The sequence below is a fragment of the Temnothorax curvispinosus genome, unplaced genomic scaffold, assembly GCF_003070985.1.
Source record: "Temnothorax curvispinosus isolate PA1 unplaced genomic scaffold, ASM307098v1 QBEX01000720.1, whole genome shotgun sequence".
NCBI lineage: Eukaryota > Metazoa > Arthropoda > Insecta > Hymenoptera > Formicidae > Temnothorax > Temnothorax curvispinosus.
In genome coordinates this window covers 53,698-68,809 of record NW_020210500.1, presented here as the reverse complement: position 1 = coordinate 68,809, position 15,112 = coordinate 53,698, and the positions used below count along the sequence as shown (strand labels likewise).

Here is a 15,112-nt window from a genome sequence, read left to right as displayed (position 1 = left end):
TATATATATATATATATATATATATATATATATATATATGTAACGTGAACTTTACGAAACGTGAAATCAATTTTTAGTAAAATTTAGTAAAATCCTTTTTTAGTAAAAATGTTTTTTTTTTGCAATTTTTTAAGTTCCAGCATTCGATATCTTATTCTAACTAAAATATGGATTACACGCATTTTAGATGCGTTTTCTTGCTAGTCTATTCTAATACTATTTAATTATGTAATTACTTACTTCTCTTTGTACCATATTTATTCTATGATGTCGCAATCTATATACAGTTCCGAATACATCTAATTTCCTATTATCTCTAATTTGTTGCAGAAGAATATCTATCGCTATTAACGTTCCTGTTCTGCCAATCCCTGCACTGAAAAGTAATGATATTTTCTTTTATTAAGAAGTATAAATCAATCAATCAAACAGCTCTATTCAAAGAAAATTTATTCACACCTGCAATGAACGACGATAAAACCTTTATTAGCGGAAATATTGCGGCGCATTATTTGGCAAAAATTGATCATCGCATCGAAATCTTCTGGAACATCGTGATCGGGCCAGTCTTTAAAGTGCAAGTGAGTGATAGTCCTTTTTTTATTTTCCTGCAATTATTCGTATCTTTTATAAATACATTCTTCGCATAAAAATTTTCTAAAAACGTGCTATTCACATTAAGGAAGATAAACCTTTTGTAATATAAGCGTTCTTTGGGTATGCGTCCTGAAATCTAATTCACTCGTACATCGTATCATCATGTTCTCATATCGAAAAGATTCTCCTATTGTCGGATAATATTGATGACATTTCTCCTGAAAAAAAAATATCAATGTACAAGTGGCATTTGATATTATGCAAATTATTACCGACGATTATAATTTACTTTGCCCTTCTCGACCAACTGCGTCAGCATAACTACAATATTAACGTTATACTGATTGACCATTCTCCAAAAATCGTAAGTAGTTTCCTCCTTTGGACCTTGACAAGCTATGTATTCATCTTCTCCTGTATATCCCTGATGCAAAATGAATTACACATACACATTTTTTTCATTCACGTAAAAAGATCTGTTTTTGTTCTTAATCAATTGCGATTTAAAATCATATTTTTATTCATATTCCCTAGAAATATTTATAATGCTTTTGCTTGAGCAAAATCATCTCAATCATTGATAGAGGAAGATCGTCGAGAGTTAATATGCATACACCACATATGCGTATGTAAAATATTTACCCTTATGAATGATGCGTTGATATAATCCGTGTTCGGATCGTTATCTATCACTTCCAGCTTTACTCTTGAGAAATCATCTAAAAGCATGAATCATGTATAAGTTGCAAATCGCAAGTCGCGAGTGTGCGCGAGTGAATTGCAAAACAAGTTCGTACAGGGCAAAATGTCGGAGTAGCGATTCTTCTTTCGGTTAGCTTGTAGACAGGCCGTATTTGTGGGCATCTGCAAGTCGACGCTGAGTGTCTGAAGCAGTCGAAATTCATTGCTCAGTTTCCCAGGATTGTCCACCAATTGCTGACAATGGCTGATGAATTTCTTTCTGGTGAACGGCGCGGGCACAGGCGAGCCAGGCATGTCAGAGTGAAGAAATCTTCGGAACACTCTGAAAGAGAAGAGATTACGGCGAACGTGAATTATTCTATAAAGCTCACAAAGCAAAAAGACGTATTAATATCTTATCGTATATTTAGTCAATAAATGCGCGATCAAAAAATAATAAGGATAAGATACGTGTGAAGAAATATGCATGTATATGTGTGTGTGTACGCGCTGAAAAAATTTTCTCGTTTTCTCGTTTAAACAAATTCAATGATAAGTTTTATGTGTAAGGTATTGACTGTTTTTTGCTGTCTCTCAGAGAGCCTCGTTATTCCGTTCTCGTCGAGTATACAACCACGTTACGTTTGACGAAGGCTGTCTATTGAAAAAAAAAAACGAGAATTAAGATTCTTGTGCAATCTGTATATATCACACTGAGAAAAAAAATTTGTCAATCCCAAGAAATATTTAGTCCGATACGTTCAACTAAACATTTTAGTTAGTTAACTAAACATTAGTTGAATTAATTAATTCTTGATTGAAGAAACAAAATAAATTGTTGAAACAACCAATATTTAGTTAACTAACTAAAATATTTAGTTGAACGTATCGGACTAAATATTTCTTGGGATTAACAATTTTTTTTCTCAGTGCACGATAAAATAACAATATGTACGGTAAAATAGCATGCGTAATAAAATAATAATATGTAACACACGTAATAATACATATACATGTACGTAAAGTAAATGGATATTAGAAAAGTGATCGCTGAATGTGTTTAACGTTTTCCGCTGACGCGCTTGACGAACGCTGTCGAAGCAACGAAGAGAATCGTGAACAGAAGTGCGCAATAGCATTCGCGTTTTGTATACACATATCTTTCCTTCGCCGGTGGAGCGTAGGCGACTCATTCATAGTAGGGGAATAACGAAAACTTACGCAATGAACATACGCGCCTGGCTAGAAACGGACCCAAGGACTCGATTTCTTCTCAAAAGTCAGAGTCATAGCCGAAACTCCGTCGATCTCCGCGACGACGCTATTTCTATTGTCTCACACGCGTCTCGCGCACGCTTGAAAGTATTTCCGAAGTAATTTAAAAATATACCGTCGACTTTTCGGAACTCAGCAATAGCACGCGGTAGCCCGACGTTTAAACCTCATCGAGCACCGAACGCCGACCGTAGTGTACTGTATATCTTAGCGTGCGATAGACGTGCGTGCATCGCGCGACCTTGCTCACACTCTAGCTATAGTTCTCTCCTGTGAGTCATACAATAAATATCGATCATTGTTCATGAACGCGCGTGCACCTGTCCGGTGGATTTCGAGCCTACGCATGGCTTCGCCGTGACGTGATTTCGGTTGGGCCGAATATTATTATTGCAACTTTCTGCTTGAAATTTTTTTACAGTGATTACGAAAATCTTATCTTATCTTATTTCGCTGCGTTACGCGGTGTAGAACGAGTTCCAATTATCTCCGATCGAGATATATGTATCGACATCGTAGTTTGTATCTTCAATCAAGATACAAGAATATCCACATTGATATGCGTTAATAGCTCCTTTTTTTTATCCGTTACGCATGTTACACGTAATGAAATCGTGACTTACATGTACGGCGAGCATCTTCGCACGAGCAACATCATCGTCACTAGTATTCCCATGAAAAGAATGCCGAATACAGCTCCGATAATGAGAGCGACATTCAGTTCTGCATCTGATATTACGAAAAAGAAAGGGAAACGGATGAAATAATATGTGTTTCACGTATTTCTGTTACGTAAAATGTTTGCCGACTATTTGCCGGCCAATGTTTACGAGATACTCACTCGTTTTTATCGTGAAAGTCTCGGAATCGGCGTAACCACCGTCAGTAAACGCCCTCATTCTAACATGATACCACGTGTCCGGTTTAAGAGGCCCGTTGCAATACATCCGCTTGTCGTTATTGGCCGAAATCTCCTTGCAGGTGGTGTCATCGCCGATCATATACTTGACAGCTTTCATGTAGTCCCCGTAATCAATAATGTAGTTCGCTAAACAGAGTCACAGATATTTAATAATGCATGCGCGACGGGTTTCAGGTTTCAGCACTTTGTAAACAATCGTCTTGCATCTATCTACGGGGATATCACCTACGATAAGGATTCCACTTTGGCATTGTCGCTTGATACGTGATTGAGAAATCGCTCATCATCGCTTCCTCCCAGGAGGTCGTATTGGGCCAGTACTTCCTCTTCATATCGAATCTCATATTCGACTGTATTTTATTGTACCCCATCTTCGCCACCATGATCGCGTAGAACTTGATTTCGCCGCTGGTATTGGGGAATAAGGGCAGCAAAATAGTGGCGGTTGTTGTAGATTTGTGCATCTTATATGGATCCAAGGTGATAGATTTAATTTCTTCATCTTTGGGCTGTGGTGGTACTACGATGGAAAAAGAATCTTCTTAATTGTGAAATTGATCGCAGAAAAATTGAAGACACGATTACGTATAGGGATAGCTCGGGGTGTGTCCAGTTTTTTTTTCTTCATCTTACGTGAAGAACGCGGCGTTAGTAATAACATAGATAGAACTCTATCTCGACATTCTGATATAAATTCTAAGTCCAAAGCTTAATATAATAGATGAAAAATTATTAACGACAATTATTCACACTAATACTTACTGCCGGCAGGATACAGCACGTTTTGACTAACTGGCTCTCCGAGTGTATCAATATCCTTAACTTTGGCGGATATCGTGAAATTATAATTATACTCTCCTTTCAACTCATTCAGATTTATCGAACACATGTAATCGTGGTGACCGTAATCCGTGCATTCGTGCTTCTCGAAAATAAAATCGGGTGGATATCCGTCTCTGGTACCAAACCCCAATATGTCAAAGAATTCGAGTTCACCGTTCAATGAACACGGCAGGCCCCATGTCAGAATCGTGTCTAATACGTTCGTGTCATTTAAATTTTCTCTGATCGTGATGGACGAAGAATTGAATTTCGAGATTGCCCCTGGAACTGAACAATCACAATCATAGCATTCAAATCACAGGAAGAAGCTGAAGGTTCCATATTGTTAAAATCCATGTTGTTAAAATTGTTAAATGATGTTTGTATGTAATTGCATAAATATTTTATTAATAATAAAGCTAATCGTTTATCAACGAATGTTTATGTAGTTCGAGTTATTTGTATCAAAATTTTATTCTTGACAAAATATTAATAGTACACACAGAAACACGACTTAGTATTTTAAGGATTACGAATAATCTTACATTATAATGAAATCAAGAGATATAAAAAATAAAATATACCTGCGCTATTACTTAAACATGTTTTAGGATCACTGCTGTTGCTCCACCCTTGCCCTGTTTTCGCTCTCATAAATATTTTGTAACTCGTGAATGCCTTTGCTTCAAAATCATACTCAAACACGCTGCCGTTTACATTAAGTTTTTTAGGATAATCTGTATCTTCTTCGCGAGGGCACCAATTTGGAGGCGGATACTCTGATTTCCAATCGATAACGATTTCAAATTCTTCTAAATGACCGGGCAAGTAATCCGGTTCTTTCCAAGATAAAGAGAATTGTGAGTCTGTGATGTTTTTGATGGAAAACTCAGGTGGAGACGGCACTAAAATTGTAACACGAAATATTATCTAAATTAATAAACATTAAGTTAATTAATTATTAAATATATTATGCAATATTAACCCTTAAATGCCATACCTCTCAAGAATCTCGTAAGTTCACTGAGGGGTCTAAAAGACTCCAGCATGAAAAATGTTTCCTTACTCATTGATTTTTTTATCTTTAGTTATGACAATTTTTTTTAATGTTGTGCAAGATCTAGAGAAGAGTATAAAATGCTAATATTGTTCAAATTTCAATTTCGACATAATATAAAAAATTAAGTAAACTGAGTACTGCTAAGTGTACACACGGGTAGGTCAATCACTCAACTATCATCAATGGGAGCATGAGCTCCATTTTTGGCAAAAACATTTGAAAACATTTCATTCTAAAGGGTCTGGGGTCCGCTGGACCCCACTGGTCATTTAAGGGTTAATGATGCGTCCAGCAAGTATAATTCATAAAAGAACTTAGTCCCTATTAATAATTATGGCTAAGATTGTTAATCTAATTTAGTAGTTGATCATTTTACTTCACCCTATAAAGTTGATTTCATAGAAAAGATTAAAAGATCATTTGTCTAATTGTTTATAAAATTATATTATAGAAATAAGAATGAACGAGAAGTTAATACCAATGTTTTCAACATCATAAAATGTCTTCGTCAAATTATTTTTTCACAAATTTACTTATTTTTTACAAGATTAATCTGATACATATTTCTTGGAATGTTAATCAGATGTGTAGTTGCAAGATTCATTCACTAATAAATGAAGTTAATTGAATTAAATTAATCTTAAACTAATGAGATAGTGCATGTGCGCTTACCGTCCTCCAACGTTGTGGCATTGACTCCGTCACTTAAGTCGCTGAATCCTCCATTATTAATCACATGCGCCCAGCAAGTGTAACTTGTGAAAGGACTTAGCTCCTTTACGGTTATATTTAGTACGACAAAAGGATCTGCAGCAGTATTGTGATCTATATCCATCTTGAACACGCGATTCTCAGGGTCATAACCTTTCCCCTTTTTTTCTGTAACATTGCACATAGTTATTATAGACAACAGCTGGCAATGATTTTTCTCTTTTTTAATGGTCCAGAATATCAACAGGCTTCTGATACTTGGTACTACTCCTGTAGTAGCATGCGAAACTGGTGGATCTGTTTCTGAAATATTGGAGAAAATTATTTTCATTAAATTCATCTTCAAACCGGAACGTTGACGAATTAACATCGGATTGTATACCGTGTGTGATATGAGGAAAAAAAAACAAGAAGTCTAAATTAATTTTGCTTACTGTATGGATGCGGGGAACCGCTCTTATCTATCATGTTTTCCTCTTTATCGTCTTTATTCACAGCGCTGATGAACACGTTATACTTCTCGCAAGCGTGCAAATGCGAAATTGTCACATTCGTATTCGTGGTATTGTCGGTATACTTGAAATCGTCTGTCTCTGAAATCGTGGTTACACGATAATGCTTGAGGCAGGCCGTGCCAGACTCCGGCGGCTCCCATTTAACGAACAGCGAAAAATTGCCGGGTATTACGTGGAAGGACTGCGGCGCCGACAATACTGCAAATTGTCCGTGTGTCAGAGACGGATTTGCCGAGGATCGAAACCGATTGTTCCGGAATTGGCGGAAAGTGGGCATAGAGACGGAGCACGCTTCGACAGAACTTTAATTCCGGACTCGTTTGCGTCGAGCGGTGAAGCTTGATGGGATAATCTTTCAATTTCACGGGAACAAATTGATCGCAAATTTCTCAGGCATTCTACGGTGTCTCTACGTTTTTCCACCAATTCCAGAGGACGGCTCGAACTTACTCGGCGAGGCTGTCTCCGCGGTTTGATCTACGCCGACGGACTCCACGGACGGCGTCACCGTTTTAACGGTGAAACGATACTTTGTGCACGGCTCGAGATCGTTGGCGATGTAATTCGTGACGGAAACTGTGGTCTCATTGCAGGATTTCTCGTCGCACTGGGCAATCCAATAGTTGGATATGCATTTCGCGTACATCTCGGGCGCCTGCCAAGTCAATTCGATGTCGTTGACGCTGACATTGCCCACGCTCAGGGAGACCACGTCCCCGATTTCCGGAACTGAGGAGAATCAGCGCGGTAAAGATGTTCGTTAATTAATCTCGTATTTCAATAGAGGTAGGACATATATTACGCTCAACCGGCTACGTGCACACTCACTGGCGTGATCCGTCGTGGCTGACAGATCGACTCCGTCCGACACCCAGAATTCGGTAAGAATTTTCACCTTGAACGCATACTGCGTGCATGGATCGAGATTGGTAGCGTTATGCCAGGTATTAGTCTCATTTGTCTGGGTGCAATTTTTTTCGTCGCATCTCTCGATGGAGTATATCACCGAGACGTTCGTCACGTCACACGGAGATTCCCACAAGAGAGAGATCCATTCTGTGCCTATCTCGCCCGTCAAGTTAAACACTTCCTTTGTATCCGCTGAAGAACAAAATTGCAAAATATGAGTGCGCAGAATGTCCCAGGACGTATCGTAATGAGATAATCGCTAATAATCTTGCGAAAAATTCAACCATAATTATTAAATTGTACAAAAAAAAAGAGAAAAAATATTATATTTTCCTGAATCTTTTGGCTTAGTAAATTTACCGCTTAGTGGTTTCATGTCTCGCTTATCGCGACATAAGTATGCGATCAAAATTTACACTTTTTCTATATTCTATCTTGTAATACTTGTAATTTCTGTTTCCGCATTATTGTAACGTTTAGATTCATCGGCATTTTCTCTATCAAATACTCGTTTTTAAAAGACACCTTCTAATCTCTTAACTTAAATAATTGATTCTTATATCAGTAGGATTTTTTTTTTTTTTCCATTTTAATTACCGCTTGCGTTTATCGGCCACGTCGGCTCGCAGATCGTCATATTGATCAGACTATCGACGGTAATCACATCGTCGGGCACAGTAGTGGACCTCGTAGTCTGCTCGACAGTCGTGGATGATGAGGATTTATCGTCATCGGTGACCGGCTGGAAATCAGTCGTCAGGGGTTCCACGGTGGATCCGTAGAGAGTCGTGATCGCATCGTGGCTCGCGAAGCTATTCTCCGTAGATCTAGAAATGCCCTCGTAGATCTTCCCCGGATTCTCCATCGCGTCCCCATCGTAATCCAATCTCGCCGACCCGGCGGCGTCCCCGGCGATCGTTGTCCCTTTCGACGCAAATGCGTCATCGTTGCAGAGCGCGCGGAGGAAGTGGAGAGCGAGAACGAGGAATATCGGGCGTTTTTCAAGGATCATGTTCTAACGAACGCTGCAAACAAAGCGGAACTGTTCGCACCGTCCCAACTGTCGCGAAATAACTTAACGCGTGCGTCTTAACGCGAGAAAAGCAGAAATCAGGAGCGAAATCCCGCTGAATCGGCAATCAAAATTCATTACGTTCGTTACATTCGCGTTGTTTGCGGAAGTTGTGGAAACTGCGAGGGGACCTATTTTACGTTGTATTAATTATATAAGTATCGAATAAAAATTATTTCTATTTCAAGCGTGACTTCAAGCACAATTTTCTTTTGCAGGCGCGTCACGACGCGATATCTTTCAAGTATCCGTCGCTGACGCAAGAGGCAAGAGTCAAAAGATTTCTGTTAGAATGAAACGCATCCTAGTTTTAACACAGAACGGATATGATTTGGAAAGCAACGGTGATTTGCAACGGTCATATCTATTTCCTTTCACGCCCGTCCGAAGGACCGCATATGCGTCATCGTTCGAGGATGCGTCCATGCGTCCAGTTTTTTCCTCCCGAAACCCGACTTTTTAGACCCTCCGCGTATTTCCACACGCACACACACACTCTCTCTCTCACTTTGGCAAACGGAAATTTATTTCCGTCAAGTTTAAATTTAAAATTGATAAAAATATGTGACATTGAAAACTGCAAAACCACGACTCGCTCCGACGCTTATATGCTCTAAGGCCATTAGTTGCGCGTTGCATTATCAATATACATATATTATACACTGTACATCGATATTGATACCGTCGACATTCAATCGATGCACCGTTAATTCTGAGCGGAAATCCCCGCGGGAAAACTTGGCGAATTGCATCACATGCTCTTTGTTTTTTTTTTATCAACCACCGAGATTTTCACCGAGGATTACGGAGGCACAAACACTCAATCGCTGCCGATCGCGATAATTTATCCGATAACACCGCGCGCGATATTGTATCGGCTCGCAGGTCTGTCGGTGACTGTGGAGAATGTCAGTAACTCGAATCATTCGCCGTCGTTGTCGGCTGTGCTTTCGATAATCATATTGCCCAACTCGACCGCGCTCGTTGACAGCCTTCCGCCCGGTTGGCCGCTTGTCGCCGCTCTGCTAGTTGATATCACTGATAACGGGCTAGAGTCCACTCGTCCGAGGAGAGTGCACTCTTTTGCGGCCACTTTATTAATCAAATACAAGCGCCGCCGGCCGTTCCAATCCCCCATCCCTATACGGCATGGACACGCACAATTTTTTTCATGTTCTCTCCGTCCGCGGGGAAAGAATGGGAAGGCCGCCGGCTTGGGCGATTACTGATTTTTCCATCCCGCACCGATAAATCCGCGTTCCGATATATTGCTAACTGAATTCGTGAAACCTCTAATGTCCATTCACGTCTTCGTGGTTGTCTTTTTCAATTCGAGAAACGGGAGAGCCGTCGTTCCGCATCGTCCAATCGATCTTTTCGCAATCGAGAAAATCAATTGAAATTTTTAAAGCGTCCACGCAAATTGTTAGCTTCTTCTAAAAGATGCAACTTTTGCATTTATTTCGTTAATTTTTTGTGATTTTAGAAATTCGAATTTTTCTCTAATTTCTCTATTATTTTAATTATTACTATTCGGTCATTATTTTTATTCACCTTTTTGATGTGAGACAATCGGTTGACGATCAAAACACGTTTTTTTTTTCATTTCGTAACGATCAACGTGCCATTTCTGCAATTTAATCGATGACCGTCCTTACTAAAAACTCCGACTTTTGTAATTTAATACTGCAAACGGATTATCAGCGATTTTTTGCGCTTTAATTGCACAATACAATAGTTTGAGAAATATAACTAAATACATCTCGAAGTTATATACGTGCTTATCGCGTGTCACGGAAGCTGACAATTTTATCAGAAATAAATCAGGTCTCCATATCAGTAAATCGTACGAATGGCATTATCGTCTATTATTTATCAATTACATTTATCTCTTCTTCTGTTTTTATTTTTTCTTTATTTTCTTAGCATTGTTATTTTCAAGACACGTTTCGAAATGTTGTCTTAAAATTAGAATAATTAGAATTGTACACTCATACATTAAGATTAAATGAAAATAAAAGATTCGTCATTTATTTAGCAAGACAACAAAAATCTGCCTTTATCTTCAACCACTTAAATTATAAATTGTACCGAATCTTGACAGTCAACGACATAGTCTTTGTCTTTCTTTGTTCTAAATTTAAATATATATCAAGAATTTATTAATTATATGTACATTATAAAATATATATTATATACACTCCCTCCATCCGTACTCTGTATTAAATTATTTTATTTAAGCATATAAATATAAGCTGAAAGTGTTCGCAGTACAAGGTTCGGAGCAATTTCGTATCGGGGTCTCGGACGATCCATCATTATCTCTGTCTCTCGAAAACAAGTTCCAAGCACATTCAAACTCACCCGAATACTTTACTCCATCGATGCTCGTCCAGGAATCCTGCGAGGAAACGAATCGGAGAATGCGCGGAGCCAGTCAAGAGAATTTTGCAAGGATCACGGGCGTAAAAGTGCGAAAAAGAGGGAGGCGAAAAGACTAAACGCGGGTCCTCGGCTCCGCAGACATCTGCTTACGAAGCGGAACTCGAAACCATGTGCCTCTTCAAAGCGCAGCGACCGCCACCGGACTGCCCCCACAAAGATCGTTGGAAATAGCGTGGCTGTGGTGCGTGCCTGTTCAAGCTTAGTAGACCTCGGTGGTAGGACCCACGCACGCACACACATGTACACATCTACACGTAAACGCGGTCCCCAAAGAAGCATCCGTGAACCGGATCCAGGGTCCGGCTACGTCCTTTATCGCGCGACACGTATAGGTCCCTTACCTACCACATACCTTTTCGACGCAGTTCTACCTTAGCAGGTAGCTACTGGATAAATGATAAAGCCAAAAAGAATTCGAATACAGAAAAAGAATGCGAATACCTCGAATTACTCATCTAAAATATATCGGAGCAATCATGAGATACGTTATCGCCAACTAGACATATGTGCGATATTGTTATAGATTTTTCTAATCTCTTTCTATTTTATTATGAATTATGATTATTAAATTGAGATTTCACACTTAACTATTGAAAAAACCCAATATATTATATATCAATAATTACTTCGTAAATATTTTATAGTAATAACAGCATATGTTCCGAGCAGATTCTGTCTGCGACATAGCGAGATTAGGCTTTATCTTTTTGTCTTTATCGATAAGTTTCTCAAACCAACAAATTCATATTGCTTTAAACGTTATCAAATACTTATAACACCGCAGGATTATACAAAAGTCTAGTCTTATCATAGTTCTAAGAATTTGAATCAATTCTAAAGTGTCATTGAACTTAAAACATCGGAACGCATTTATTTGTCGCAAGTGAGAAAGAAGAGCAAATTTATTGATTCTTTTGTCAGTTTTATTACAACGAATATACATTCGAAATGTATCGTACCAAGTGCAACTTAGTACAGCCTCTGTGGTGGTCCCATGGTAGACTTAATGTGAAGCGAACGTACATTCTGCCAGTGTTTCTTCAACAAGGAAACAAGGAAGTTTATCGAGAGGTGGACATTTTGCACCATCTCATCGGGTGTCATATCAACGTGTCCGACGGCTACCGACAGACACAACACCTGTAGAACAAAAGCAATCATATAAAGTACGAAGTTGTATATTAAAGAAAAATTTTAAATAGAAAATATTGCGGGCAACGCACCTTTTTCATCTGGAATTTAATGGTGGCCTTAACTTCATCGATTTTGCCAACCATCGATTCCTGGTGAGACAACAGCCCAGGGAATTTACCGGCCTTATTTAAACCAGGACCGAGAAGACGGGGAATTTGCTTGATCAATGACTCGCTAGCCAAGAACGCATCGTATTTTTTTGCTGCGAAAAGAATACAAATACGTGGACAAATGTTATTCACGTTTAACCCTCAACAGATTGCATAAATTTAAAACACATTAGCTCCTCTGTCAATAATTTTGAGAAAAGTTTCTAGATTTAAAAAATACTTATAAAAAAAGACAAACAAAGGTTTTTGAAACAGATCTTTTTGAATAAGATACGTGTATCGACACGGATTGAGGCGCAATGATACGATTCACATTGCCCTCACCTAGTGAAGAACCTTTAATCTCCTTCCTCTTGACGACCACCATTGTTCGAAAGTTAAGCAATGATGGTGCTTTTGGGAAGGTAACTCAATTGTTCGAAACAGCGAAAACGCATTATTAACATACCGAGTTTCTTGACGAGCTTTTTATTCTTGTTAAGTTTCTTCAGCGCTTCCGCATCCATGTACGGAATATTATTAGCTTTAGCTTCGTCGCAGTGCTGCTGGTCGCCAAGAACACATACTTGCATTTTTGGTCTGGGAATATTCTTCAACCTAACATAATGAAAATCAATAGTGATCGAAGTTCAAGTAAATACGTTCGCGTCTCTGCGATTTTAACATGATTACACATGGTCTCTGCAGTATTTATTCTCATAACGAAACTATATTGTTAGAATAAAAGTTTATATCATCCATACAATTATAAGAAAGAAATAACAATATCTAGAGTCCTAATATTCTCAGATTTTAATATTTTACCACATGAATTGTTCAGATAATACATGCAATAAAAAAGACATCATAGAATTCTGGTGACTCCATGAACTTTAGCTGTATTGATGTATATCACATATTGCAGCCTGTTATATGCATTTATTGATTGCCAAAACGAAAACGTATAATATTTCCTAAGAATTTCTTAGGACTATTCTCTGTTCCACCTCTTCCTTTAAGGGCCAATTTTACCAACCACGGTTAGCTTAACCGTCGGTTAAGCTAACCATGGTTGGTGAAATTGGCCCTAATAAGTGCGATGTTCCAAGAATAACTTACCAACAGGATCATGATCCTGTATTTAAATAAACGGTATAAATACCTCCCCAATTAATTTAAGACCCTGGGTGCAGGTCCGCTAGATAAAATCTAGCTCCCTGACGTAACACGAGGCAATTTTCATATTCTTCTTAGTGAAGGATATATCGTATCAAAAGACAAGAAAAAATGCCTCAGTCAGGTAGAAACATACTTGACAGTGCCCGAGAAACGCTTGTCCTTCTGCGGATCATAGTTCTTCAAACCGATCTGCAACTCTATGGTTTCCAAGAACTTCCTTTTCTTATCTTGCGAGTTTTGGAGCACGGCATTCACGCACTCGTAAAGAGTGTCACGGGAGACCTTCGATCTGCAATCAAAGCGAAATAAAATACACGTGCTGCACGTGCAGAGTTGTCTTTGCAAGTCGAAAAAAATTTTTATAAAAACGGTAAGTACCCGATAACCGACGGCGTTTCTTATTTCGCGTATAAAAAGCGATGAGAAAAGCTTGTGCTGTGTTTAATACACATCAGAATAAGGCAAATCTGTGCAAAGCAGGTACAGCTTTTAAGATTTCAACGCGACGCACGTTAGCGGTCATATTAATAGTCGTATTAAGAAATAACTCAAAAATAATATGCATTTATCGATAAATGCGGTTCGACGCGTTTGTTCGTAATAAGACGGCGAACTTGACGCCTACGATCGCTATTATTCGATAGGATTATATACTCACGTCATTTTGTCGGGTGGAGAACGACGAGGAACGAGGACGCGACTAACCTTCCCAACGAGCAATACCGGAAAGAGAAACGAAACGTGACGCGCACTCCTGTGTCGCTTAGGTTGCACGAGATGGCACGAGATGGCAGTTCTGCGGCGGACGTGACTTGTGAGTTTATTTACGTTCTAGGGCATTTCCGGCATCTAAAATTACAAGGTATTTTTTATCTAAAAATGAAGATGAATGTGCGTTAATTCTACAACGTGAAAATTAATTAGAATACGTACGACAGTATAAATAATAAATAATAAATTGAATATTGCGTCGTCAAGGGTAACGTAAGACGTAACAGGAAGGTTTGACCAATCGCGTTGCTCGATTCGGTTATGGACGGCCGAGTCGAGCAACGCGATTGGTCAAACCTTCCTGTTACGTTTGGAAAGTGTGTGTGGGGTTCGTCAACTCGTTCCAACGAGTTTCTCCCTCTCTATTTCGTTCGTTCACGGCGGTTGAGCGAGGCATCACGTGTACGCGCTTGACAGGTGCCGCGATCTACGGCTGGCCGGCGAAGCGCAAACGTTGCGCGGCGGCGCGCATGGATGCGCGCTTGCGCGAACGAACGGCGGAGGCGCGCGCGCGTCCACGTCCAGGCGATCAGCTGTGCGCGTCGCGGGTCGCGGGATTAGATTATCTCGCGCGTAGCGGAGGGGTGCGGGTGACGCGCTCCGACTGCTCCGAGAGCTCCGAGTGGACCGAGTGCCGAGTGCCGATCCGCGAGTGTACACTGTACTTGTGCCGTCGTGGTCGTGGGGATACGATTAGACGATTCTCGTCAATCTCGTGCGTGTTCGCGTCGCGCGCGCGACTCCGCGACTCCAGCACCCAGCAGCCCCCAGCTAGCAGAGCGAGCACAGCGAGGGCATTCGAGTGATTCGAGGGCCGGTCGTGTCGGAGAAGCGCGAGCGAGCCGATCACGACGCGGACGACGCGGCCGC

General features: G+C 39.8%; 3 protein-coding genes across 9 annotated transcripts in view; 1 reads left to right on the top strand and 2 right to left on the bottom strand.

Annotated features, from left to right (window-relative positions):
• Positions 1-415, top strand: part of LOC112457034 (thioredoxin-like protein 4A) — a 3,639-nt gene extending 3,224 nt beyond the window's left edge. The window contains exon 5 of the transcript XR_003041048.1: positions 331-415. The gene's annotated coding sequence lies outside the window, so the exon portion shown is untranslated. The remainder of the gene's footprint in view (positions 1-330) is intronic.
• LOC112457003 (receptor-type tyrosine-protein phosphatase beta) overlaps positions 1-11,121 on the bottom strand; it is a 13,060-nt gene extending 1,939 nt beyond the window's left edge. For 2 of the 7 annotated variants that reach the window (XR_003041046.1, XM_025019884.1), the window contains exons 1-16: positions 8,090-8,504; positions 7,412-7,684; positions 7,034-7,312; positions 6,503-6,781; positions 6,030-6,371; positions 4,882-5,202; positions 4,238-4,585; positions 3,705-3,995; positions 3,395-3,601; positions 3,177-3,282; positions 1,395-1,621; positions 1,240-1,316; positions 887-1,021; positions 693-815; positions 460-608; positions 241-376 (exon numbers count right to left, since the gene is read on the bottom strand). Coding sequence is in view for 6 of the 7 variants with exons in the window: in XM_025019884.1 (XP_024875652.1) it covers positions 241-376; positions 460-608; positions 693-815; positions 887-1,021; positions 1,240-1,316; positions 1,395-1,621; positions 3,177-3,282; positions 3,395-3,601; positions 3,705-3,995; positions 4,238-4,585; positions 4,882-5,202; positions 6,030-6,371; positions 6,503-6,781; positions 7,034-7,312; positions 7,412-7,684; positions 8,090-8,504 (3,708 nt within the window). In the remaining variant the exon portion in view is untranslated. Of the gene's footprint in view, positions 1-240; positions 377-459; positions 609-692; positions 816-886; positions 1,022-1,239; positions 1,317-1,394; positions 1,622-3,176; positions 3,283-3,394; positions 3,602-3,704; positions 3,996-4,237; positions 4,586-4,881; positions 5,203-6,029; positions 6,372-6,502; positions 6,782-7,033; positions 7,313-7,411; positions 7,685-8,089; positions 9,601-10,928 lie in introns of those variants that run through there. The other 5 variants (XM_025019868.1, XM_025019858.1, XM_025019877.1 and 2 more) reach the window with 5 other exon arrangements.
• A 772-nt stretch (positions 11,122-11,893) lies between these two features.
• Positions 11,894-14,240, bottom strand: LOC112457111 (60S ribosomal protein L10a). The gene is made up of 5 exons (XM_025020000.1): positions 14,130-14,240; positions 13,605-13,760; positions 12,762-12,910; positions 12,233-12,405; positions 11,894-12,149 (listed from the first exon to the last, which is right to left on the bottom strand). The coding sequence occupies exons 1-5, from the start codon at positions 14,132-14,134 to the stop codon at positions 11,979-11,981; spliced, it is 654 nt and encodes a 217-aa protein (XP_024875768.1). The 5' UTR covers positions 14,135-14,240; the 3' UTR covers positions 11,894-11,978.
• Between the last annotated feature and the right edge of the window lie 872 nt (positions 14,241-15,112).